We start from the raw sequence: 26,931 nt of genomic DNA on the forward strand, positions 1-26,931 counted from the left end.
TCTTTTATGGCAGCTATCAAGTCGTCATAAGAAGCCTTGCTCTTGTTAATCTCTGAATAGAATTTTTTCACCGAAAGGGCTGCCTTGATGGTCGTGGTAGGCGGCATCCTTTGTCCGCTTTAGCTCTTGAATTTGGAGCTCCCCGGACTCTTGTAGTTTTCTTTCTTCAGAAGTTACTGACTGTTTTCGAGCCCAGCTTAGGCAGCAGCAAGAGCCTTTTTGAGCTCATCCACCTCTTTTAACACTTTCAACTTCGGCAGAGGAAGCGGTTGCTTCTTCTCCTTTTATTCATTAAGTGCTTATATCATAGAAGCCTGCTGCTTCATAAGATCCTCCCAAGATGCAGAGCATAAGCTAAGCCGTGCCTCGTACTGCACCGCAACACTTGCATAGTCCCTCTTGAGGTGAGCCTTTTCATCCTGTGCCTGTTTGGCCTTTTGTATGAGTCTGGCCATTTCATCATGGATCGCTTTTGTAGAGCCACCGGCATTGCCTGCCAAAGAATATTTTTCAATGCTTTCATTATTTTGGGCAGGTTTTTCGCCTTCATATGTTTCATATCTTGGAAGATTAACGTGCATGCCTTCTAATCCATTCTTAGATTGTAGTCTTCTTCATTGTCGTCCAGTCCCAGAAAGGATCCAACACCATGGAGGAGGTGATGGATGACGAAGGAGTCCCCTCAGGCATGGAGTATGAAGGAGGTCTGCCTTCAACTGCGCCTGTGTCCAAGACCTCCATAAGAGAAGCGTTGCAAGAACTAGCAACCAACTGTCTACCCATTCCTGCTACAAGCAAGATGTGTGAGGGATAATAGTTGGTGAAGCCAACCATCACTAAAGGGAAGTGAATAGTAAATTCCTTTACCTTCTTCTATGTTTGTTACAGATGGAAGGGTAGAAGTCCTGGAGCTTCAAGAGGGGTGTACCAAGAAGGGTGTTGCGAGGGAGTATGGAAAAAAAAAAGAAATGGGGTGAACATGAGGGATCATTAGGAAAAGGAAGAGGTGGACCTGTGGGTCCACATGGAGGAAGTGTTCATGCAGGTGTACAAGGAAACGAAAAGAGGGTTAATGATCATGTGGGACCACGAGAAGGAAGTAGAGAAGAAGAGAGGAAGAAAGAGTGAAGTACAGATGGCGACAGGCTTCCGTCGTCCGTGAAAGAGGAGAGAAAAAGAGAGAGAAAGAGAAAGAGAGAGAAAGAGAAGGGAGATTTACGTTGAGCTCAGGGGTATCGGCCCAAAAGTTTTTCTCCTTCCTCTCTCTCCCAAGACGTGACCCAATCGTAGGCAAGATAAAAATTTTATTAAGCAAGTGAAGGGTCCATGTACAATGAGAGTATGTGATATATATAGAGTTTGCCCAAACATGGGTGGATTGATCAAAATTAAACCTAATTGCAAAAAATTAAGATTTAATTGAATTAAATAAGATAGGAAAATAGGGTGCAAAATGACTGATTTGCCTCTTCTTAGTAATTGTGGAAATTTCGGAACAATCCCTGCTGCTGTCATAGAACGTTTGTGATCTTTCATGGATGATCCGGGGTTGCTCATGTACCCGTTTATCCGAAAGATGATTGTTTTCTTGTAAGACTCAACATGACGATCGATTTGATACTAACTTCGAGTCATGGATCGTGTTTTTAAGCCACAATGATGTGCCTTGAAATTTGGATGAATCTTGCATGCTTCGGATTGATAGTGTGCTCGTTTCTTGATGTTTTTTCGTGATTTCTTCGCTGGATCATACTGAGCATGCTGTCACGGTCGCGTGGCAACAAACATAGCTCGATTTCGTGCTCGGACGAAATTTTGCAACTTTGGAGTTTTGACTGGAATCTGGAATTCCGATGCCTGAATTTGCAGTCACTTCATCGGCGTTGTGTGCGGAATCCGACCGTTCATCATGTACGGGGTTCGGACTAGAGATAGCCCTAGACCTTACGCAAGCGATGGAGCTGGTTTTACGTCAATCGGGTTCGCGAGCGGCGTGATTTGGCTGCTCGAGCGAGGTGCGACGCTGCTGATTTTCCTGCAACTTCCTTCACGGATACGCAATTTCTCTCTAGCTCTTCTTCGCACTCGGGTGTCGTCGCGGGGCGTGCCACATATCGAAACGCTCGTCTCGACGCGACAAACGCGCTCACAAAATTTGAGCACTATCCGACTCGAGACGGGTGAGATATGAGCATTGAAAGTCATTGTTCGTGGCTGCGCCTTTAATGGAGTTTCGTTGCAGGGTGGCCGCACGGGAATAGCGTGCGGCTCCTCCTGTTTCACTCTTTTGCCAATAACTTCTTCTCGAAATGTCCATTTAAGCTGAAATTTGACCCTTAGGGGTTTTCAACCGTGCCGGATCTAATGGCAGTGGTCCCACACCAATTTGACGCACCGAAATATAGTTCTAGTTATAGGGTTCGTTTCTGGGTGCTAGAGGCTTATTCTGTCGAAACCGTTTCTCAGTCTGCATTGCCTTGGACATGTCGGAATGCGATGAAACTTGGCAGGAGACTTTTGAGAGTCCTTATGAAGATCTTGACTAGTTATGGGGCCATTCTGAGATTGTCAGAATTTACACTGTTTGTTAGGCTTTATTGACCGGGGACCCATGATGATTACAAATGTCTTCCAACATTGAGAGCTCATCCATTAGCGTGGATTAGTGAGGGTCCCACTCCCTTTAGTTGTTCAACGCTACCACAAACTTCATCTATGGCCTTCACAAGTCCCATTGGCGGAATGCAGTAGGACTCCGGAGACACTAAGTAAAAAAGAAAGAGCGGTTAGCCTAAAAAAGAATGAAGGTATGAGATGAAACAAAGTGGGATAAAGTGCCTGTCACGGTCAGGCTCGTGTTGAGGGAGTCTTGACAACGAGAACCCATAGTCCACAGTATTTGGACCATCAGCCCACTCTTTAATTATAGCCAGAAAATTTGGGAGCTTTGCAAAGGGAACTTCTTTGATATATCCCTTCTTAATGACCTAAATTGGGGATGACTGCCTCCTAATAGGAAGCCTCTCAAGGGAAAATTATCCGGGGGAAAGGTTGTGCCAAAGGTATGTCTTTCTATTATGATGGACACTTGAAGGTAGTACCGCCATACAACAAGAGGCATATAGTTTTTGAGGGCTTTATCGCTTAATTCAGGGGCTTGAATCATAGCTTTGATGATCTTCTCATTGTCAACGAAGTCTTCGGCTGAAGAACCTGTGGGAGTTGGTCCCTTAGGATCTGTTTCTGTTGAAGTCACGTCGGAAGGTGGAGGTGATGAGCTTTGGCATGTGCATTTGCTCTCGATCAAGGGTCTGACGGTCCGTGAGCTATGTTTGGAAGCGGCCCTTCCCCAGAAGCTTCTTAGGTGAAGCTTCCTTTTTTACTGATGAGTGGCCGGGGAGAAAAGGACTTTGCTATATGGAGTTTTCAATGCCGGTTGGCTCGTAAGAAGATGTGCAATCCTCGAAAGGGTAATGTGTTGAAGATGTATGGGTTCTCCCATTCCCTTGCGTTTGCTTCCTTTGATTACATACTGATTGGTAGGAGCCGAGTTAACATCGGGTCTCTATTCTAGCAACTAATTCCGATGATAAGGCCCCAAAAACTTGGTCCAAATATTGACATGAGTCTCAAAGTCACTGATGTTGTGCTTGGGCTCGAGGTCTCTAATGGAACTAGGGGAGGAAGGAGGGCTGTACTCGGGAATTAAGAAGAAAGAAGAAAGGGAAGGAGACTGAGGAGGGTCTTTAAAATGAGTCGGCCTCAGTTTATTAACCTTGTCCATGGTCTTGACCAAGGGTCCCAGTCCCAGGCAAAAGAAGGGCCAACTTTATTATGTTATCAGGTGTAATAAGCAAAAGTGGGGCTGCCTTGCTTTGTATAGGTGGGATAAATGAACTGACAACCTAGCCCTCTGAAAAGGCTGGGGGCCCAAGCAACCGCAATGGCTTCTATACTAAAGTTGAGGGCCCGGTGAACTTCTTTGTAGGTCCCACTCTTCGTGGCCACTTCAGCATACTCATAGTTGGCAAATTCTATGAACTTGGGGATATGCTGGTCCATGTAATGCTGGTGCATGAAATGCTGTGAGTTGTGTAGGTGGTATAAGACCTAAGGACTAGAGATACCAATTTAAAATTTTCTGTTGTATTAATACAAGAAGTTTTAAATAGATAAATCTGCCATAAGAGACTATAAGAATTGATTCTAGCCCACAAGCTAGAGTTATACACATTTTGAATAATTAAAAATTCAACTCCGATATGTCCCTTTGCCCAAAATACAAATAAAGCCAAGGTAAAGTCCAAATACGCAAATGCTCGTCTCAAATACACATTACATAACATATATAATTCTCATTCTTGAAAATTACATTGTGACTTCTTCTTCAATCTTCATCCTCATCGAAAGCCATGATATCACCCATGCACCATATACAAATAATAAATATGATCATGATTAGCCAATGGCAACGTCAATTTGCATAACAATAAGTCATGACATAAAAGCATATACTACAATGTTATAAGAACAACCACATTTTGACATAACATACTCAAAATCCTTCAATTATGAATCATTAATGAGCATACAAACAAACATGGGGGAAGCCATAGGTCGAACCCTTTGTGCTCGGGCCACGATCGAGCCTTTTAAGGACTTAATTTTGCCCCAAAGATTAGTGCAAAAGTGGTTTAATTATCACAAGGAGATCTTATCCAAGTGGGAAGCTGATACACCTTTCGAAACACTTCATAAGTTCCATATTTAATCATAAAAGAACGAGAGAGATCGGATCAAAACCGTAGGAGATATGGCTAAACTACGTGTGGTGGTCCACCGGTCCACTAACACAGCTTTTCATGCTTAAGTTTGTACTCCAAATGAATAAACACAACTCTATGATAAATAAGATTTCTCTGGAATTTCAAGATCAAGTCTAATAAATGCTCTAGAAAAATCGAGTGGAAGAAATCGAGGAGAACTATTTATAATCAATGGATCATCAAGGCATAAGGCTCATAATCAAAGTGAGGGACCACACTCTATAGAAGTAGCATGAAGATGATGTAAAACTAGAGATTAAGGAAGCTTAACAGTACTGTAAATACAGATTTCCAGCAAGCTTTGATGAAGAATAACATGGACTTTGATGAAGAAAAACTCAATAAGATAATACCTTGATGATAACTCAAGATGAACTTGATCTTATGAAATGAAGGAACACCGTTAAACTCTATGGATCACCAACGGAATGAAGGGGATCAAGGCTCAATGGGTAGTGTGTGGAGGCTATGGGGTTTGATCTCTCAAGTCTCTTATCCAAAATAAAATTTGAATTTCTTAAGTGGGTTAGGGTTCTGGACCTATGATGTATTTATATGAAATGTGTAAGTTAAGATTGGATTATCACCCTTGATGTACGTAATCAATGGCACATGAGAGGCCAATTACCGAGTCACCCATCCCCATCCAACCACTAGGATCAAGGGACAGGATTTTGCACCTTATCACTCATATAAAATCCTAAGTTAAGCTACATGACCCTTTAATCCTTAACCCGATATATTAATTCCAAATGCATCCAAATAGTACTTACATAAAAGCCTTTAATATTAAATAATTCCATGCGTTTTGAGATTATCCAAGGGCAAGGGGTATATAAGTAAAAGGGACAACCCACATATGTGGGAAAATATCTACTTTATGAAAATCAATAAAAAAGTACATCTCATTTATCAAACCAATAAAATAATATGTTTTGTCCCCTTCACACATGAGAGCCAAAATAAACATGACATAAGGTATGAAATAAAACAATATGACAAATGCCATCCATGCCCCCCATGCCTAGGGATTATTGCTTAGGGCTGACATGAGCAGCAATTAGGGCCTTGTAGTGCCACGTGGCCACCTTATGGCCACTTAGGTGCCACGTGGCATCCATAGGGATGTTCTCAATGATTATTTTTGTTCAAACAAATTTGAAATCACATTTTTGGCGATTTAAAAAATCTTAAAGATTCTTCAAAAATCCCAGTAAGTATTTAAATTATTTTTGAACATTTATTCATCATTTCTCTTCATAATTAAATTGGACTAAGGGTATGTGAGATCTCTTGGCTTTGACTCTAGGTATCAGAGTACTCTGTCGGGATTATCCTGAATGATGTTCCACCGGTGTCTCAAGCTGACTCAACGGACCTATTCTCTACAGTCTATGGCAAGGACACATAATTGGTCACATTAAAGTTACTGAGCCAGAGCTTCCCATCATCCGGCTCTCAATGGATTATAGGTGCACTATTGTGGGATATATTACTACTCAATTACAGGTGTCCTCTCAAAGCACATGTGCACTGCTTCTTCCAAAGTCGAATGATGCATTTGGAAGAGTGGCTTCCCTCGTGAATGATTTTGTACATACCATGGAATAGTCTCATGTCAGGATACATACTCATGTCCCATAAGCCTTGACCATCAGCTCTCATGTCAAAACATTCGGGTTCTATTACACTCAATTGGAATCTCCAATCCCTGGTTAATCGCAACAAAACATGAGGCTAACCAATGTAAGATCCTGGCTAAGAGGTAACCCTCACACCTCCTTGAGAAATTTCTTTATCTAAATGTGAACTCTCAATGCCTCATACACTCGGCGTATAAGAATCTGGGCCTCAGTTCGTAAAGCACCCAGATTCTATCTCTCAATCACTCCCACTAAAGGAGAGACTCTTGGTATTCAGGCCTTGAACCATACTGCGAACAAGTTATACAAATCTAAGTAATGATCGAAGGCTTGTTTCAGAGGGAGAACACTACTCTGGGTAGTTAATAAGAAATGAAGCTCCATCGTTCTGGTAGTGACTTTGCAATTTCTTTTCCTATTTTATCTAAAAAACAATAGCAGTAGATGCCATTATAAATTTGAAGGGGGGGGAGTGCTGAAATGGTAAATACTCCCTGAAGAAACTACCTGCCTTCTAGGTGTCCTTTTAAATGGCCTTTTGCCCTATATTCTTCATGGAAAAGGGGATTCTCCAGGCTTTCACCTAGGAGTTGAGCTCATACATCCATGGAAAGCAAGCAACAATCCAGTCATATACTTAGTGTTGGGGAAAGCCAACTCGTTAGGATTTTTGTGGCTAGCAATGCTCGTAAGCCTTGCATAGATGCTGTTAAGGACATGTTGAGCCAAAGCATACTTCTTACCAGAAGCCATTTCGCAAGCTACATAGATGCATTCCGATTTGATGGAGCCATGCATATGACAAGAACTCGAAATGCCTCTATATAGCCAATTTCAGTTAGACTGCTTTCAGCGATGATGACGACTGGAGGAAGCGAAGTTGAACTTGTGTGGATTGGGTCCTACAAGTCCTTCTCTGCTTCGCCTGTTTCATAACCACATAAGTGGACAAGCCAACTACATAATGAAACCTTGTTGAGCTTCAAGGCTTTTGCCAATCCCTGATATATGGCAAAAAGATCTCTCATGCATTCGGGAGGATCTTCATCACCCAAATTGTGGGAGTTATAGAAGACCTTGTTGATTGGGTGAGCTGCTCATATAGAAGCCCCATCATCGGAAGTTCCTTGATGAATTGAAGATTCAACAAGGAAATGCTCATATCCCCATAGTAAAAAATGTTGGTGTTGGTGGAAGGATTCTAGATTTCAAAGTTGGCCCACAGAATATGAGAGCAGCAGGAGTATGGTTAGAAGGAACATTGAACCACGGCCAAAAGATCAATCCATTCAAGGACCCCTAAATAAGCTGTGCATACTTTCTTAGCCCTATGAGAACTAGCCTCACTGGTAGTAGTGCTCACCTGGATACCGTAGGTTATTAGAGCTCCATTGGATGTTGGGATTGGACATCATGCTTTGGCTAAAAGTGAGGCAAGGGTTGTTCCTCCTGGTTTCTATGGAGAGAGTGCGGATAAGCTATTTTGGGAAGGGAATCTTCATGCACATAGGTGGCATGGCCCATGCGAACATTTCTAATTGGAATGTGATGTAGTTAGGCCAATGAAGAGCTTGTGTGGCGTTGCAATCGGGTTCCTGTAAAGACTGATGACGTTTTGTTCTGATACCTTTGTATACTTTAAAGTCCTCAAGGTTTTCACTATCATCTGGTAAGCAACACTGCGACCAGGTTAACCATGGTTACCTAAAAAAAGGGGTTATGGATAGGAAAGGTAGTTTAATAAGAGGGACCAGGGCAAGATATTTGTTGAAACCAGAAAACCCAAGGAGATGAAAACTAAGGGAACAAATGATACAGTTATGTGTCTCTCTAAAAATGGGTTACGGTAAAGTTACTAGATTTGATCTTTCAGGTAAGGTGACTTTGCTCAAGAAAGTTGTGTGGAGTACTCACTCAAGGTTTGAAGAGGAGTTAGAGAAATGGCTTAGGAAGGACCTGCAGTTTGACCAAGGAAGGGGTCCTGAAGTAGAAGAAAGTAAGAGAAAATATGAAAGGGAAGTTTTTGGGGTGATGAAGGAGTGGATGACGGAAAACGAATTTGGCAATTTAAAAAAATAAGGAGAGGCTCCAAAGTCGGTGATTGTCGGAGGCCATGAAAAGGTTTTGGAAGGGAGCATAGCTGAATGTTATAACTTGCTTAGGTAAAAGATTTGAAAGATTTTCAGAACAAAAACCAAGGCATGAGGAGTTATCATGGTTTTATAAAGATGGAAATGCCCTCCTGTTTGTTTGTTCCGCTTTAATATGATGGAAGAGGGGTATAAATGTCTCTAAGGCAAAATAAGCTAAAAAATTAGTGAGACATGCAAAAAATGAACTGATGTCTAAAAGGGAAAACTGTGGTAGAAGATGCTGCCCAGAGGCCAAGTTCCCAATAACTGAAAATGTGAATTGGAGAGAGAGAGAGAGAGATCGATAGATAGATAGATAGATAGATAGATAGAGAGAGAGAGAGAGAGAGAGAGAGAGAGAGGGAGGGAGGGAGGGAGGGAGGGAGGGAGGGAGGGAGAGAGAGAGAGAGAGAGGAAGCAGAAAGGAAAGATATTGAGGAAAATAGATAATAGTGCATTTCATGAGAAAAGGAAGATGATTTCATTGATTCTCAGGATAATTACATTCAATCCACACAAAGGAGAGAGAGAGAGAGAAGAAAAAGGAACGAAGAAAGAGAGAAGATAGAGGAACTGCGAAGCAAGGAGAGCTGCTTCAGAGTGAGATCAACATCATCATCTTCATGACAACTAAGCTTTACAACGAGCTTCGTAAATTCCTTGCGAGTGGAATTGAGGAGTCTCCTCAAACAAGCCACTTCAGCCTCCGCCTCCTCCAATTCCTTCTAGAGGTCTAGGACCTGATGGTTGCGCTTGTGAATGATGGTTTTGTAGGTAGCCAGATGCTTGGCGTGGTTCAGCAACAATTGCTCTTGGGTCTGACTTTCAAGAGTGTGAATAGAGTTGACGTGCCAGAAATCAAGGATCATGTCATTGCGTAGTTTAACTTGACGTCTTGCTCCCATAAGCCCTCCTATGGGAACTGACTTAGATTGGAACGAATCCCAACCTAATGGTGACCTGGATGTAGAGAAGAGGTTAAAGGTAAAAAGGAAGAATAGGTTAGAAAGTATGGGAAATGGAAAGTAGAGAGTCGGTTGGAGAATGCAAAACATAAAAAAGGTTATTTATAAAAAAGAAGAGAGGAAAGAAAATTAATGAAGATGTACGGTTGAAAACCGGTTTTTGGCACATCAAGTGTCACCTTGAAAGAGGAGAACACACTTTGGAAGACATGGAGATAGTGGTAATCATAACGATGAAGGAACGACAATTATCATCATTGGGTGTACCGTGATAAAGTTTGTCAATGCCAAGGTGATTGGAATTTGTGTTGTGAGAAACATGCAAGCAAAAAAACAAAATAGAAGGAAAAGGAAAATAGGGGAAAAGTAATGGAAGATGAAGAAAATATGAAAAGGCAAAGGAGAGATGGAGAAAAGGAAAGAAGAAGAATTGAACATTTTAATATTAAAAAAGGGGTGATAACATCATGGGACGAAAGCCCTTATTTTCATCCACATCAACTTAATTGTGACACGCATTGAAAACAACCCTAAAAAAAAACCATCCTAATTTTCCACGTCAGGCTCAGGTTCAAACTTAGGTTGCTTCTTCGAAAATTTCTTGAGGAGCTTCTTGTTGTTCTTACGAGCAGCCTGAAGGTTTTTTCAGAGGCGAAAGATCTCCATGTCCTTGTCATAGAGTTTGCTATTTGTAATTGAGACCATGTAGTACCGCTTTAACCTCTCTCCTTTTAGGGACTCAATAACCCTAACTTTGCTGAGCAAAATCTCCTTGGTCTAGGAAAGACAAACCGATTGATCGGTAATGAAATTTTCGATCTCCTGAACTTATCTTCAAGAGTGGGGTCGGCATCACCCCACTCCCAGGGGATGTAAGTTGGAGTGAGAGTGGGAGCCTTCAGACCTTGATCCTCATGATCAGAGGAGGGAGATGTCTTAGAATGTAGTGCTGCCTTTATGTGGAGGACTTCTTCAGCATAAGTCTCAAGTCTGTATTTATTGAATGTATTAATATCACCGGGCTTGCTCCATTGATGTTTATGGTCGCTTTAGTCGGAGTATTGGGATTTTGTGTCCATTTAAAGGTCTTACGGGAGCATTATTGAAATTTCATAATAGTGGAATAATGAACTCCAATAGGAGTATGGTCCATAGGGACCGACATTGGCAATGTTGATGCCCTGATTCAAACTAGGCTTAACGAGCAAGGTTGAGTTGAGTTCTAAAACTCTATGATACCTGGGCATATAACACAACCGAGAAGGATTTGCAGGATTAACCCTTGATGGTATCGGAGACATGCCCAGGGTAGTTGACCAAGGGACTTTGTAACCCTTGTGTGTGATAGGTAGGCCTGAAGGGACAAGGGCCAAATCCTCATCATCACCATCAAACGACATGTGTATATGATAGTCATTTTAGGAAGTAGACACTATTGAGGGTGTTGCATGTACATATGCTACAGATAGTCACCACGGCCCAATTTTGATGAGTGTGCAAAGGTCTATGTGACCTAGGCTTGTCTCTAAGGGGCCCTGTAGTCCGTAGACTAGGATTGTGTTCTCATCACCTATTGGTTGACTTTGGCAGTTCAATTATGAAGCCCTATGATGGACTGTGCATCATGGAAACTACTAGGTTACTTTGAGAAAGTGAATGTGGGACATAGTCACCAGTCGAGATGGTGTGTCTCTGTATTTTCGTATTTTTCCTTAATGAAGTTGGATCCGATTCCCATCAAATTAATTTAAAAATAATTAATTTTGTTTTAAACTATTTTTAGAATATAAAATAATTTTTTAGAAATCTTCCAACATTTTAGTTTTTCAAAATTGATATTTAAATAAGCCAAAACTGATTTTTTTTCAGATATTTAAATATTCAGAGAGAAAATAAAAATATTAATGATTTTTATAAAATCATTTTATAAGTTTTAAAATCACTTAATTACTACTATAGGGAGGCATAATAATAAGGGTCCACCATTTTAGGCCCACCTTGATATGGGTGTGGGGCCCACTATGCAACGATAAGTGGAATGCCCCACTTTTCTCACCTTTCAAATATAGTGGCTTGTGTGATAAGCCATGCTTTGTAAAAGAAATAAGAAGGTTTTGTAAAAGGGGCTAATTAATTTATAAAAGGGTATGGGTTGGGATTGACTGAAAATAAATGGATAGACTTGGCATACTTTTCTACACATAATATTTGATAGGTTTAGGTTAAAGAAGTGGAGGGATAAGGTTCTAGGACCTTCCATTAGATCATGATGGACGATCTGTGGATTGTATGGCTAAGATCTCTCACCGCACAGGTCACCTTTGATTAATGGTCTAGATAGAATCTCATAAGGATGGCCAAACCCTAAGAAACCCTATACATACTAGGGGGCAGACCCACATAGTGTGAGAAGAAGAGAGACCCCATTTTGTGCGCATGCTCTTTAATACCAAGTAAGGGTTTTGGCATTACCTCCCATTTGCTGAGATTCAAGAAAGACCTAAATTTCGTGCGCCATTGGTGGCGGAGACCTTATGTGGGGTGTGCAAAGTCCATTAGAGGTAATCTTTTGGTACGTTGTTCTATTTTCTGTTTTCTTATATTTTTTTGGTCCCAAAATCAATTGATGTAATTTTTTATTGCGTAATGAAGAGTTATGAAAGTGGTAGCAAGTGAGAATCCATTTATTATATTTTCTTTTATGTATTTGAGTTTTAATTGTAATATTTGGACATATGTAGTGTTCTAGCTAGTATCGCAAAATAATATTTTAAAATACATAGACTGTGCTAGCTTACATTGTCCACTTTCAAGAATGGCTTGAGGATTCCATGGATGTATAAGAAATGTTTACTCGAGGAGAGTTTTGGTACAGGAAAGGAAATGGTGGGCAAAATGCTCAGGAAATTCCCTTATGTAAGAGGATTGCATGAGCAAGGGCGTGAATGTGATGTTGCATGAGATAAAGATTGAAGTTCCCAAAGATGAATCAAATTTTCCGAGAGAAAGACATAAAAGTGGAGCTTTGAACAGATAAGTCCAACAGAAGGGAGATGGTTTATTGGCAGTTTGAAAGATAATCAAGTGCCCAAAATCTTGACCGAATGTTGGGCTCCCAAAGACAAGAATGTTCAAGTGACATTCGGGAGGGCATCCGTTTGCGTGTATTTTATGACTCTCTGAGGGATTTCACCGTGGTTATAAAAAGGCAGGAAATGCATCAAGGGAATGATATGAATAAGTCAAGGTAAAATAGGAAAGTGAGCTTTTAGGGGAATCGGCAGGAATAGTCCTTATAATTAAGGAAGATTTCACCTCGGTTGTCTACTAAACCTCCTGATGATGTGGTTAAACAAAAGGATAAACTCACATAGAAACAAACAGAGGAAGATTCTAACTAGCGAGGTTATGTGAGTGATTTAACCAGGGATTTGCTGCTAAAAGAAACTGAACGAGCTTAGAATTTTAAATTTGAAATTTTAAAGTATGAATTAAAATAAGGAAATTCCAATAGTAACTAGGGGTTCAAACTTTATTGATCAATAAAGAAAGAGATAATGTTGTTTCAGATCAGATCATAACGAACCACCCAATTACAACAAATTTATGTCTAGAGTCTATAAAAAGTGCTCTAATCAACAAGGGAAGGGGACCTGTCTTCATAAACTTGGGAAAGAAGCTTAGCACAAAGCAAATTTGTGAAAGATGGAGTGTAAGTTGTAGTCCTCAAGGTACTCGCAGAGAAAACTCATCGGCCATACATTTTTAGCGTGAGGCCACAGAGGTTGAATTATGTAATTTTAAGAATATGTCCTGTAATTTGGGTTGATTGATCAAGGGTGTTCCTTATTTACTTACTGAGCTTGGATGAAAACGAAACATATGTCTTTGTAAGTGTTTGAACCTCTTCCCGAACTTATATTTATCTTCAATAAAATTTTGAATTTGTTTTTTTTCCATTTTGTTGTCTCTCTGGTTGTTATTGGAGTTTTATTTATCTTTTGTATCTTTATAAAAGACACATTTGGGGGAATCAGGGATAGGAATAGGTTTTTCTTTCTCCTTTTTTTTTTAATGATAATTTTTTCCCTTTTTTTTCTTTTTTCTTTTCTGTAAGGAAAGTAGAGATAAAATCACTTTTACCCTTATACCCCCTTCTCCCTTCCTTTTTTTTTTTTTTTTCAATTTTGGAAAAGGAGTGTAGATTAAGGTTTGGGAAGGGGGTTGTTAAGAGAAGTAGGGAAAATTGACGATTGGACGAAAAGAAGAAAGGAGTTTGAGGTTGAGATATATGGATTAGTGTTTAGAGAGGCGGAGAGAATTTTAGAAGAGTAGATGAATGTGTTAAAGATTGATTAGGATTTCCAGGTTAGGGTTTGGAAACAAGATGAGCAGATTATGGTTTCGAAGAAGATGAAGAAGCAAATATAATAGAGACACATACGAGTGGAGGATAAGAAGAGACTATTGGTTATCGTGATTGAGTGTGATTATGCCGAGGAGGTCTTTGCACACTGCTTTGACACCATTAAAGAAAGCAGAAAATATGAAAGAAAACAGGGAATGGCACCCCCCACAAGCCGTTGAAGAACACGAAAAAAGAGGAATGAGGGATTCTACCACTCGCCTTTTACATTCATAATATTTCTTTTATGCACTGGTTTCACAGTTTAGGGTATAAGTGAAATTTCACTTATACCCTGAATAAATTCTCGATATTAAATTATATGTAAAATGTGCACAGAATTACAAAAATTCCCACAAGGGTATTACGCAATCATTAATATTAATGACCTGTAAAAAAAGATAGAAACTTTCTAATGTATACAAAAAATAATTCTCATTCCTTTTTTCACTTGCTTTATTCTCATGGATGCCTCTCTAATTGTGAGAAGATACCTTACTGTACAGATGGCCGATCTTGGCTTCCATTGCTTTGCACCTGACTGGATTGGATTTGGTTTTAGTGATAAACCTCAGCCTGGATATGGTTTCTCTTACATAGGTTCGTTGAACTTTTGCTTTAACGCACTTAAGTAAAAAGAAAATAATATTTTTAAGGTGCCCAATGTTTTAATGTTTCTGATGTAATGTTATATGGCTCCTGCAGAAGAGGAATTTCATGAAGCATTTGACAACTTGCTTGAAGCATTATGCATATCATCTCCAGTTATTTTAGTAATACAGGTCTGATACCACTCACAACCATGAACAACGTTTTCGGTTAGCTTGGCATCCTAGCATTTGTTGTAGTTTTACACACTCGGAGAATCCATGCCTGCATAAATTGCCTGCATTTGAGGGCCTACTATGGGATGCCTGGTTCAAATATTAGGTCAATATTCACATCAAGACAATTTGGTCTGTGAACTATTGTTTGCTTTATAAATAGTGCCCAATTGGATGATGTTTTATATATTTCCCAAAATGTTCTCATAACTAAAATTGGAAGTTACAGTTGTTTATTGCTCCTTGTTTATTTTTTATATTTAGTTAGTTGTCATTTTTTTGTTTACGCGGATTTCTGAGTTATACAATTGATCAGCTGCTACTTGATTGTAATATGCTGCACCTCATCATTCTTGTAGGGATTTCTTGTTGGCTCATATGGTCTGACTTGGGCTCTGAAAAACCCAAGCAGGGTTTCAAAGATTACAATTCTCAATAGTCCATTGACCGTTTCATCTTCCATTCCAGGGTTATTTCAGAAGCTAAGGTTCAATTTCTTGAATACTTATCGCATAGGGTTATTTCGGAAGCTAAGGTTCAATTTCTTGAATATTTCTCGCGTATTCTTCCATTTCCCAAGATATGTGTAGTATTGCTCTATGAAAATTAGTGTGAAATCAAATTGCTTACAAGTTCCACAATTATTACAGCGCAAATATGTAGTTTTCTTATGAGCATGTTTGCAATATTATATAGGCAATGCAAATGTTCTGTGCATGACCAATATTCAGATGCTAATTAATTGGAATGACATCCACTGATTTTTACAGCTGTCTCGGTTTTAACATGACTATATATGTTGAGAAGGGCACTTGGTAGAAACGTATTTATATACATTTTCAATTTCTTGAATATTTCTCGCGTATTCTTCCATTTCCCAAGATATGTGTAGTATTGCTCTATGAAAATTAGTGTGAAATCAAATTGCTTACAAGTTCCACAATTATTACAGCACAAATATGTAGTTTTCTTATGAGCATGTTTGCAATATTATATAGGCAATGCAAATGTTCTGTGCATGACCATTATTCAGATGCTAATTAATTGGAATGACATCCACTGATTTTTACAGCTGTCTCGGTTTTAACATGACTATATATGTTGAGAAGGGCACTTGGTAGAAACGTATTTATATATATTCTCTGTCTATGGTTTATAAAAAAAGGTGGGCTTTTCTTATCGTCATTGTGCCTTACGTTCTTAAGATTCTAAATCTAGTGGTTGGCCTTGTAGAGTTTCCTTTTGCAGTGATCTATTGCCTACTTCTGATATCATGGAAATTTCAGAACAAGAAAAATTCTCTCTTGATTCACAAGCTGAAAACCTGTTAATGCTAGGCATGTTATTGAAATACGGAAAGAATTTTTAGATAATAGCCTCTTACTTTTATTTTTGCAGAATTCCTCTTTTCGGTGAATTCACATGCCAAAACGCTGTTATGGCTGAGCGTTTTATTGAAGCAGGTAGCCCGTACGTATCTGTGTCCTATCTTTCCACTTCAAGGATTTGAATAATGCTCCTTGGATGAATATTGCCTGAGACACTGGAATTGCATCGACAGCATGATTTCAGCTAGCTTATGGTATTCGTTTATTAAATGGCATGGCACATACATTGCACAATTCAAATGGAGGAAAGTGTGTTAAAAAGAAAGCAATTTCACTTAGGGCCTGTTGGATAGAAGGAAATTAAAAATCTTAGATATTTGAAATCCAAGGAAATCTATGGATTTTCAATATTAAGGATTTTTGTCATGGATTCCTCAAATCTCTTGTTTGGATAAACTATACAAAATTCATGGATTCCTTACAATCACTTCTATGTCCATTGTTTGGTAACAAAACTTGATACAATTTCTCTCTCTCTAAAATTTTTATATACTTTCTCTCTCTAAAACTCAAAATTTGGGATAGTGTATCTATAAAATTTTTGAGATAGTTTCTCTCTCTAAAATTTGTTATGGTTTATCTCTCTAAAATTTAATATACTTTTTATCCAAAATTTAAAATTTGAAATTGTCTACCTAAAAATTTTGAGATAATTTCTCTTTCTAAAATTTGTAGGTGCTTTACTCTCTTTAAGATTTAATATAGTTTCTCTTTCTAAAATTTTAAGATATTCTTCTCTAGAACTTAAAACTTGAAATAGTTCCCCTCTTCAATAATTTTGAGATAGTTTTTCTCTCTAAACATTTTAAGTAGTTTCTCTCTTTAAAATCTGATATAGTTTTTCTCTGAAATTTTAAGATACTCTCTTTCTAAAAGCTAAAATTTGAGATAATTTCTCTCTAAAATTTTTGCAATAGTTTCTTTTTCTAAACATTTTATGTACTTTCTCTATCTAAAATTTGAAATAGTTACTCTCATAAATTTTACGATGCTTTCTCTCTCTAAAACTTCAAGTTTGAGATAGTTCCTCTCTCTAAAATTTTGAAAAATTTCTCTCTTTAAAATTTGATATAGTGTCTCTCTAAACTTTGATATACTTTCTCTCTCTAAAATTTGATATAGTCTCTCTAAACTTTGATATACTTTCTCTCTCTAAAATTTAAAATTTGAGATACTTTCTCTCTCTAAAAATTTCTTGTACTTTCTCTATTTAAAATTTGATATAGTTTATCTCTCGAAAATTTTAATATATTTTTTCTCTCTAAAACATAAATTTTGCTATAGTTTCTCTCTAAAAATTTTGAGGTAGTTTATCTCTCTAAATTTTTTTTGGTAGTTTCTCTCTTTAAAATTTGATATAATTTCTTTCTAAAATTTTAATATATTTTCTCTTTCTAAAATTCAAAATTTGCGATAGTTTCTCTCTTAAACTCAAAATTTGAGATAGTTTCTCTATCTAAAAAATGAGATATTTCTCTCTCTAAATTATTTTTCTTTCTAAAATTTATAATAGTTTCTCTCTAAAAGTTTAAGAATACTTTCTCTCTCTACAATTTCAAGAATACTTTCTCTCTCTAAAACTTAAGATTTGATATAGTTTCTCTCTCTAAAATGTTGAGGTAGTTTCTATTTCTAAAACTTTTTAGGTTGTTTCTCTAAAATTTGATACAATTTCTCTCTCTAAAAATTAAAATATGAGATTGTTTCTCTCTCTAAAAATTAAAATATGAGATTGTTTCTCTCTAAAAAATTTGAAATAGTTTCTCTCTCTAAAAAATTGAGATAGTTTCTCACTAAAATTTTGCATGTACTTTCTCTCTCTAAAATTTTGAGATAGTTTATCTCACTAAAAAGTTTTAGTACTTTCTCTCTCTAAAATTTTAACATACTTTCTCTCTCTAAAAGTTAAAATTTGAGATAGTTTCGCTCTCTAAAATTTTGAGATAGTTCATCTCTCTAAAAAAATTTGGTACTTTTTCTCTCTAAAATTTTAACGTACTTTCTCTCTCTAAAAGTTAAAATTTGAGATAGTTTTTCTCTAAAAATTTTGAGATAGTTTCTCTTTAAAAAATTTAGTTACTTTCTGTCTTTAAAATTTTCATACCTACCAAATGCTCCATATGTTTTGGGTCGAGGGAGCCAATGAGCGAAATCCATGGGCCTTGGACATGCAAAAAAACAGGTTTTGGTGTAGAAATTAAATCATGGAAAAGTAAATCTTATTTCCATAATTTTGATTTTCCGGATTTTAAGTATCCTAGTCATTAAACCATCCAAACGGTAGATTTTTACAATATCCAATATATTAGGAGTCTATGCCTTAAAATCCATATACCCAAACAGGCCCTTAAAGGAAACTGCCTTGGTGAACAAGTTGATGGTTTGCCAATTGATGGAAGCATGTGCAGGGCCACAATCAAGTCCTGAATGAAATGTTTCTTAAGCTACTTGCCCCATAAAAAAATGTTGTTCGATCCATTATGACCCAAATCTCTCGTGGAAGGTTACAATTCTGATTCAAAAATGTGATTCGGCAATTCCGACTACGAATCTTCAGAAAACCCATTTCTGTGAAGTCTGGAATATCGATTCCTTTTTTTAGGAATCTTGATTCCAAGACTTATAGAATCTAGTTTTTAATATTTTCTAGTTCTCGATTCCGCAATTGGTGAATCTCAATTCTACATTTGTTGAAATTGGTGTCTACATTTACCAAAATTCTTCCATTTCTCTTTTTTTTTTCTTTTTGCTTTTGGTCTAAGAAGTGATGTTTAGAGGTTTTCAAGGCATCAAACTACTCGAGCTAGACACTCAATCTCAAGCTACAAGGTGTAGTCTTTTTTTTTGGCATGAAATGAGGAATAGAAACCAAGGTGGTCCACATTCTCTACTTCTTTAATTATGCATTGTATTGATCTAATGAAAAGATTACAACTCTAAGATGTAGGAATAATGTAACACAAGTAATATAAATGTGCATGTATGGCATGTCGATAAATGAACATTGAGACGTATTGTTTCCCTCTCAGTTCCCTCTCGATTCCAAAGATGTCGGAATCTCAATTCCGTAAAAAAAAGAATCTCGATTCTATATTGGTTGATTCCAAAGAGCTAGGAATCTCAATTACATCTATGTAGGGATATCAATTATATTTTTGTTGAATCTCTATTCCTAAAAATAGGAATCTCGTCCCTCATGATTCCTCTTGTACAGACATTGGTTCAAAAAACATGAATCTTCTAGCCATAGGCGATCCCCACTTCCGATTTCTAAATTGATTCGGGTTTTGAATCGCTTCGGGAAGCTATGGTTCGATCTCATATGTACTTACTCTCCACTCATGAAAAATCGGGTTGGAGTTCTCGATATCACTGATGTTTCACTGTATTGGGGTGTTGAGAGAGTCAAATGGATGCCCATGTCTTGAAAAAACTTGGTGTTCAAAATAGTCTCGTCTATAGAGGATATTGGCCGTCTCTTGGCCTTGCTACTGGACCCTAGAAACAAAGTTTCATTTTCTAATGTTTTGAAGGAATAACAGAGGCAACAAGGAAATCATGATAACTTGTTTGGTTCACTGCATTTAAAGACTAAGTTGATGCTGCCCGTTAGTATTTCTGATTGTATGGTTGTGATGTGGCTCATAGAGTTCATCAGTAAATTTATTGTCAATTTTCTTAGTCAAAACAGATAGGGATGCACATAAGAAAGTTGTGAGGTGAAAAGCAAGTGTAGCAATTGAGGGATTATGAAAAGTTACTAAGGTTGGTCATCTAGAGATCTAGAGTGAAGTTTTTTGAGTTGGATGTTGAGAAACCAGTAAGGGGAGATTTTGAGGAAGCCTAAGGTATTTCTGAAAAATAAAAACTTTGTCCTCTTAAATTCGTAGCCTACAGAATTTCAAAAAAATTTGATTCTTCAATACCTCCAGGGAGCATTAGAGATCAGTGATATCAATTCAAAGGTAATATTGATATTAATAAGAAGTTCTATTTATAGATAAGTAGATATGTATTGTATTCTTCAAGTTGCATTTGCTTTGCTACTTTTTGTTTCTTTTGTACTTAGCTCCCTTTTCTAGTTGTCCATGCAAGTTTTTATCAATATACCTGTAACTTCTTATTCTAATTGTCTTTTCCATACCATCCAGGTAATTTAATCAACATACTTGTATTTATATGTGTAAGATACCCTATGGGTACCTTCTAATGGGAAATTTTGATTTCTTTGAAAGATTGACTTTGTATTCTCATAATTACTGCTGATGTTGATCATTGAGTTATTCTTTTGAGGATCACTTATGCGACAATATAGTCAATGAATCTAGTTGGCTTCTTTTGCTCATAGATGTTAACGATTTATTGCACATATTCTTATATGTACAATATGGTGATAATCCAATGTGTAAATAAATTACATTGTCTCAACTTTCTCATACACCGCAATAAGATGTTGTTGTATTATTTGGTATGAATATTTTATCATGAAGGAGTATTTTGCAAAGTTTTAGCTCATCTGAAAGCGTATGTCTTCTTTTTTGGTGAAATTTACACATTGCAGCTAGGATACATTGAACTGCATTAGAAATTTTCAGTCCCTGCATTGTTGTATGTAATTAATTTCATGATGTGTTCTTTGGGTCTTATTTGTTGACAGATATGTGCTCAAGTTGGAAAAGGCTGACATCTATCGGTTACCATATTTATCAAGCAGTGGACCTGGTTTTGGTTGGTATTGAATACCTATGACCTCTGAAATTAGGGTACTTTTAGAACTATTGTCTCTAGTGAATGGAATCTTTCTGAATAATTACAATGGTCACTAATTGAGATCGGAATGAGCTTCAATTATGATTTGAAATCATTAAAATTCATTAAAAAAAACTTGATATGATTCATTTACAGGTCATGAGAAGTTACTGAAAGATTTTGAGAAAAGAATGATAGTTGTGTGTTGAGTGAATTCACTTATATAATTAGAAGCATTGGGGCCAATTACATAGTTGCCCTTACAATCAACAAATGGCAGCACATGGTATACATGTAACTCTTAACATGCCCCTGCAAGTTAGAAGATAAACCCGATGTTGATCTTTGGCAAGAGATCTACTGAATATGTCAGTATTTTGTGCACTTGAGGCCACATAAGATTGTATCATTTCTTTCGCCAGGATTTTTTTCATTAACAATATGATACTCTACCTTTATGTGCTTGGTTCGGGCATGAAAAAAAGGATTAACTGCCATGGGCATCGCACTTTTGCCATCACTATATAATACAAATGGAGTGGAAGTAGCAAATCCAAGGTCTTGACATGGGCTTGCGGTCATGTATGGAAAAGTGACGGATGGAGATCAATTGCATGCTTGTGCCTGGAAACCTGGATCCCCTTTGAAAGACTGTGATTGCGCAATCACACATGGTCTTTATTTCTATAGCCGTGGTTGTGGAGGTGGTCATGCACAGGAACAGAATGGTTACTTTACACCTTCCTGCCACATGCCTCTGCAGGCATCCTTGGCACACCTCCTGCCTCCTCTTCCATCTTATGTCAAGTATGAGTGGATATACAGCTCTAAAATTCACCCATTGGTTTAACCTGGCATATGAACTTCAGGCATTAGCCCATGATCTGGTTGCTATCTCTCTTGCATCTGCTTCAGACTCCTTAAGGTACCTTCATAGTGGGGCCTCTCACTACATTTCCAAGGACATAAGTATCATCTCTCCACCTTATCTCATTTTATGAACCATCAGCGTATAACAAAAGATGGTTGTTCTCATCTTATCTCAGCTATTGGTGTGGAAATGGTGCTGTAAAAGTGAATATTGGCTCCTAGTTGTCTTTTAATTGTATTTTAAGCCCCTAAGAACTTATTTGTCCTTAATTTCCCTCAAAGCGCACTTTTGTGTTCTTTTATAATTAATATAATGCAATAGAGAGGTGTGTGGGGTCAAGTTAGGCCTCATGTGACCTTCTCTCTTCCCTTTTTTCTAATCAAGCCCTTGATCACTCTTTCTATTCTCTCCTCCTCCTTGGTTGCTGCTGTATTTTTAACTTGGTATCCGAGCAAGGTTACTTCGAGAGGTTTCTTTCGAAACCCTAAAGATGTGATCTAGTATTGCAAAGGCCTGTAAAATCTGTATGGTTAGAAATCCTGGATCTGCAAAGGGTATGGGATGAAAAAATCGTAGTTTATGTAGTTACTTCTTTGTATTTTTTTATGCCGTTAGACCCTAGATCTAGTTGGTGTGGTTCAATGGTGTCAAAGTCAGTGTTGGACCCTTCAATGGATTGAATCCTTGTTTGTGTGTTCATCATCATCATCAAAGCGGTTTCCCAACTATTTCGGGTTGGCTACATGAATCCTGGTCCGCTATTCTGCTTTATCAAGGGCTATACCCTCTTGTTTTTAAGTTGTAAAAGTCAATTTTCTTTGAGATCTCTTGTATGGATGATCTTGGTTCCCTGTTTGAGGTGTTTTTTAGTGGCCCTTTGTGTTGATTAGCAGGTTTCCTTGATAGTTTTTTCATTGTATTTTGGTCGATATATCAAGTGTGAGTGATTCTGGACATGCTACCATCTCTATTAGTATTCCAAGTGTAACATCCTATATGGATATTCATGGAGATAAGCCTGGACTACAAATTACTAATGTCATAGTTATTGGGATGAGTTATTATAGTGGTCATAGTGGTCATAGTCCACAAAAAATATTCATTGGTGGAAGAGGGACGTTAGGTTATATCAATGATAAGATTATTGAACTAGAAGAAACAGATCCCTCACATAAGTAGTGGTAAACTGAAAATCTAACTATAATGTCTTGGTTAGTGCACTCCAAGCAACCCTCAATTAATAGGGGTTGTTTGTTTCTTAAAACCACGAGAGAGATTTGGGACTCTGTACACCAAATTTAATCTCAAACCAAGAATGTGGCTCAAGTGTACTAGTTGAGATAGGAAATTTCCCATCTCCAACAATGGTAGAGGTCTCTTGCTGCTCTTGCAACGTATTTTTCTTTGCTTCATTACGTGGGAGTTGGACAACTATCATGTGTTTAAAATGGCTTGTAAGGCATGTGGAGAGAAATACAAAATTAGATTATGAAGTTCTTTGGCGGTATTGAACCCAAAGTTTGAATTAACTAGGGTCCATATACTTAGTAGGGATAGTCTTCCTTCACTTAATCAGGAGTATTCCTTTATCCAAAGTGAGGAAAGTCGAAAAATGGTCATGTTGCTTGTTGTAAGTACTTGATTGTTCTGCCCTTGTTTCAGCCTCATTGCCTTCTATAAACAATAGGGGCCAGAACTTAAAAATTTGGAAAAGAGGGCAGAATTAAGGAGCTAAAAGTAACTTAAAGTGTGACTATTGTGATAGAAATGGTCATACTAAAGAAACTTGCGGGGACTTGGTTCATTGGCAAACTAAATTTAACCGTCAAGGCTAGTTTAATGCTGGGAGTTCAGATGCTGCTAGTACGTAGTAGTCAGTGCAAAATGCAATCCAATCATCAGCTTTTACTCTAAAAGAGATGATGCTAGCACAGTTAGATGACCTATCCACTACCTCTCCTTCATCCATTGCACACTCAAGTACTCATGCTCTAAGCATGTCTCCCTTGCTCTGTATGGACTATCCTAGATTATTGATTCAGAAGCATTAGATCACATGAACAGTATGTCATCCTCGTTTTCTTCCTATTCTGTTTATTCTAGTAGCGTTTAAGAGAAGAGCACGATCCACTTCTACAAAATGTCTATTCTTTCTTTCAGCTACATCATTTTGTTTGGTGTATAGGCGCAAGAATTTTGATATTCTATCCCATGCTCCTACCAAGTAGCAGTATAACTCTCCATTACAATATTCCCCACCTTGGTTAGATCGAAGTACTTTAATTTTAGCCTTAAATTGAGTGAGAATCATCTTATGAAAGACTTTGAAAATATGTGGTACTTCATCTTTGGTTTTCATATGGTAGATCCAAGTATATCGAGAGTACACATCCACTAGAGAAACAAAATAAAGATGACCAAAAGAAGATGTAAAAGAAGAATGACCCCAAACATCATAATGAACCAGTGTTTGAAAAATCGTCGATCCGGATCAGAATCACCTGATCCGGATCGAGAATCGTCCTGAATCAATAATCCAAGATTATATAGATGGCATAAGTGAGATATGATTGGCAGAAGCATGAGAACCAAGTGTGTAAAAGATGAAGTAGAGGTAGTGGATGGGCCTTCTAATTGTGCAAACAGCTCGTGAAGGCTTTTTTCTTTATGCATTGGTATTATCTCCTTCTAAGTTGATATTGAGGATTGTGATGGCTGATCTATACTAGCAGCAGTTGAATTACCAGTGGTTGAAGCATTGTGAGTATTAAATTGACCTGGATTGTTGAATTTGGCACAGCGTCGAACCAAATCCCAATAAGTTTCTTTGAGATGACTAGTTCTGCCATAACGATCACATTCAAGCTTACTTTTATCATCTTGATTAGGTCCTCTTTTTCCAAATTTTTGAGTCCCATCCCCTTTATTATTTGTAGAAGGAAAGGAGGTTGATGTAAGAGTAGATAAATCAAACTCCTTGGCTAGACAGCATGACATTTTTCCTACTCTCTTCACTTTGAACCAACGAATGTACCTGAGTAAGTGACCGAAGGATATCCCTACTAAGTATTTGAACCTTGGCGAATTCAAACTCTGGATTCAAGAATTCAAAATACAGTTTTATTCCACTAATTATTTGTATTTCTCACCTTCTTCTATAGTGGATAGTTTAAACATTTGATAGTGGTCTAGCTCCTCCCATATGTTACAAAGTAAGGAAAATATTCATTGAGAGACTTCTCGCCCTGTTGAAGATTGCAAATATCTTGCATTAGTTAATACAGTTGAGCCACATTTTTTCTTTGCGAGAAAGTTTGATACAGAGTCTCAAATCTCTTTTGCAGTTCAAAGAAACAAAAAAACCCTACTAATCAATGGATGCATGGAGTGTAACAACCAAGATATAATAGTAACGTTTTCAATTTCCCACTTCTCATGTACTAGACTGTTTCTTCGGGTTCAGTAATCTTACCATTGATATATCCAAACTTTCTCCTTCCATCGATAAACATTTTAGCGGATTGCGACCACTCTAAATATTTTTTTTTATTGAGTTTAACAATAGTAGTTTGCAGTACTACAGGGTTATCTCCATGGATACTCATATTGGAGGTAACACCGGAAGTACTTGTGAAGGTGGAAGAGTGGCTTCAATCACTCAAACCAGACGTAATGGCCACAACATAGCCTGGAAACACAAAGAATACGTGCTGATCAACACAATCGACCATTCAAAAATAATTTGAATGGGGACCCGAGATCATCTATACAAGAGATTTAGAAAAAAAAATGAGTTTCACAACTCATAAACAATGATTTGATCCATATAGGTGGTCCGACAACAGATTTTAATATCATAGATCCATGATAGCCAGGCCTAGGGTTTTTGATCCCACATAAAAAACTCGAGGAAATAACCGTGAATTATATTTGTTCTTCAATTCCATACCTTTCTCTGATCTAGGGTGTCGTATCGCCTTGTTCTTCATCAGATCTAGGGTTTCTGGTTGTACAGCTTTAGAAGACCCTCACATGGCCAAATCACATCGTTAGGGTTTAAAAAAAAAACCCACCTTGCTCTGATTCCAAGCTAAAATACAACCGTAAATAATGACAGGAGGAGAAACATGAAGAAAAAAGATGAAGAGGTCAAATGCTCAATGTAAGAGAAAATGAGGAAGGAAGAGGATGTGGAAAGAGGAAGAAAGAGAGAAGGTGATGTTAGGTCATACTGACCTTGAGCACCTCTCATATGTATATATTAGTTTATAGAATATTTATTTGTTGTAAAATGGCAGATGAATGGAGGAAAACTATTGTGGTACCTATTGACAAGAATTATGGAGACATACACAACTGTGCAAACTATCGACGGATCAAGCTTATGAGCCATACTATGAAGCTCTGGGAGAGACTCATTAAGCAACTACTCTCGCATGAAACGAATTTATCTAAAAACCAATTTGGTTTTTATGTCAGGAAGCTCAACAACTGAGGCTATTTTTCTACTTAAGTAGATGATTGAGAAGTTTAGGGCGAAGGGAAAAGGCCTCCACATGGTCTTTATTGATCTAGAGAAACTTATGATAGAGTACCTCGAGATTTGATTTTGCAGGTGTTGGAAAAGAAAGGCGTGTTAAGACACTACATCGACTTGGTGAGAGATATGTATAACGAAGTGCTAACTAGTGTACAAACAACTACTGGAGAGACAAGTAACTTTTAAGTGACAATAAGTGTACATCAAGGCTTAGCATTGAGCCTGTACCTCTTTGTCTTAATTATGGACGACTTAATTAGGCACCTACAGGATGAAGTACCGTGGTGCATGTTGTTCGCAGATGATATAGTTTTGATTGATGAGAATAAAAAACGACATCAACACAAAGTTAGAACTTTGGAGGGATGCTCTAGAATCCAAAGGTTTTAAAATCAGTCGAACTAAGACAGAGTATATGTAGTGCAAGTTTAGTAATAATAGGAGAAGAGATGAGGAACTAGTCAAGATTGACCTCCAGGAAGTGCAAAAAGACCACACTTTCGATATCTTGGGTTGATAATCCAGGAAAATGGAAAAATCAAAGATGTTGCACACAGAATTAGAGCGGGGTGGGTGAAGTTGAGATGT

General features: G+C 37.7%; 1 protein-coding gene across 18 annotated transcripts in view; it reads left to right on the plus strand.

The window, feature by feature from the left end:
* Positions 1–26,931, plus strand: part of LOC18446354 (alpha/beta-Hydrolases superfamily protein) — a 60,116-nt gene that overhangs the window by 24,435 nt on the left and 8,750 nt on the right. For 7 of the 18 annotated variants that reach the window (XR_967066.3, XR_016047167.1, XR_967065.3 and 4 more), the window contains exons 4-8: positions 14,478–14,571; positions 14,677–14,753; positions 15,155–15,282; positions 16,194–16,265; positions 20,841–20,911. Coding sequence is in view for 3 of the 18 variants with exons in the window: in XM_006856474.4 (XP_006856536.1) it covers positions 14,478–14,571; positions 14,677–14,753; positions 15,155–15,282; positions 16,194–16,265; positions 20,841–20,911 (442 nt within the window). In the remaining 15 variants the exon portion in view is untranslated. The remainder of the gene's footprint in view (positions 1–14,477; positions 14,572–14,676; positions 14,754–15,154; positions 15,283–16,193; positions 16,266–20,840; positions 20,912–26,931) is intronic. The other 11 variants (XR_016047173.1, XR_016047175.1, XR_016047176.1 and 8 more) reach the window with 3 other exon arrangements.

The sequence above is a fragment of the Amborella trichopoda genome, chromosome 13 (assembly GCF_054954075.1).
Source record: "Amborella trichopoda isolate Santa Cruz 75 chromosome 13, AtrichopodaSantaCruz75HAP2 v2.0, whole genome shotgun sequence".
In the NCBI taxonomy this organism is placed as follows: domain Eukaryota; kingdom Viridiplantae; phylum Streptophyta; class Magnoliopsida; order Amborellales; family Amborellaceae; genus Amborella; species Amborella trichopoda.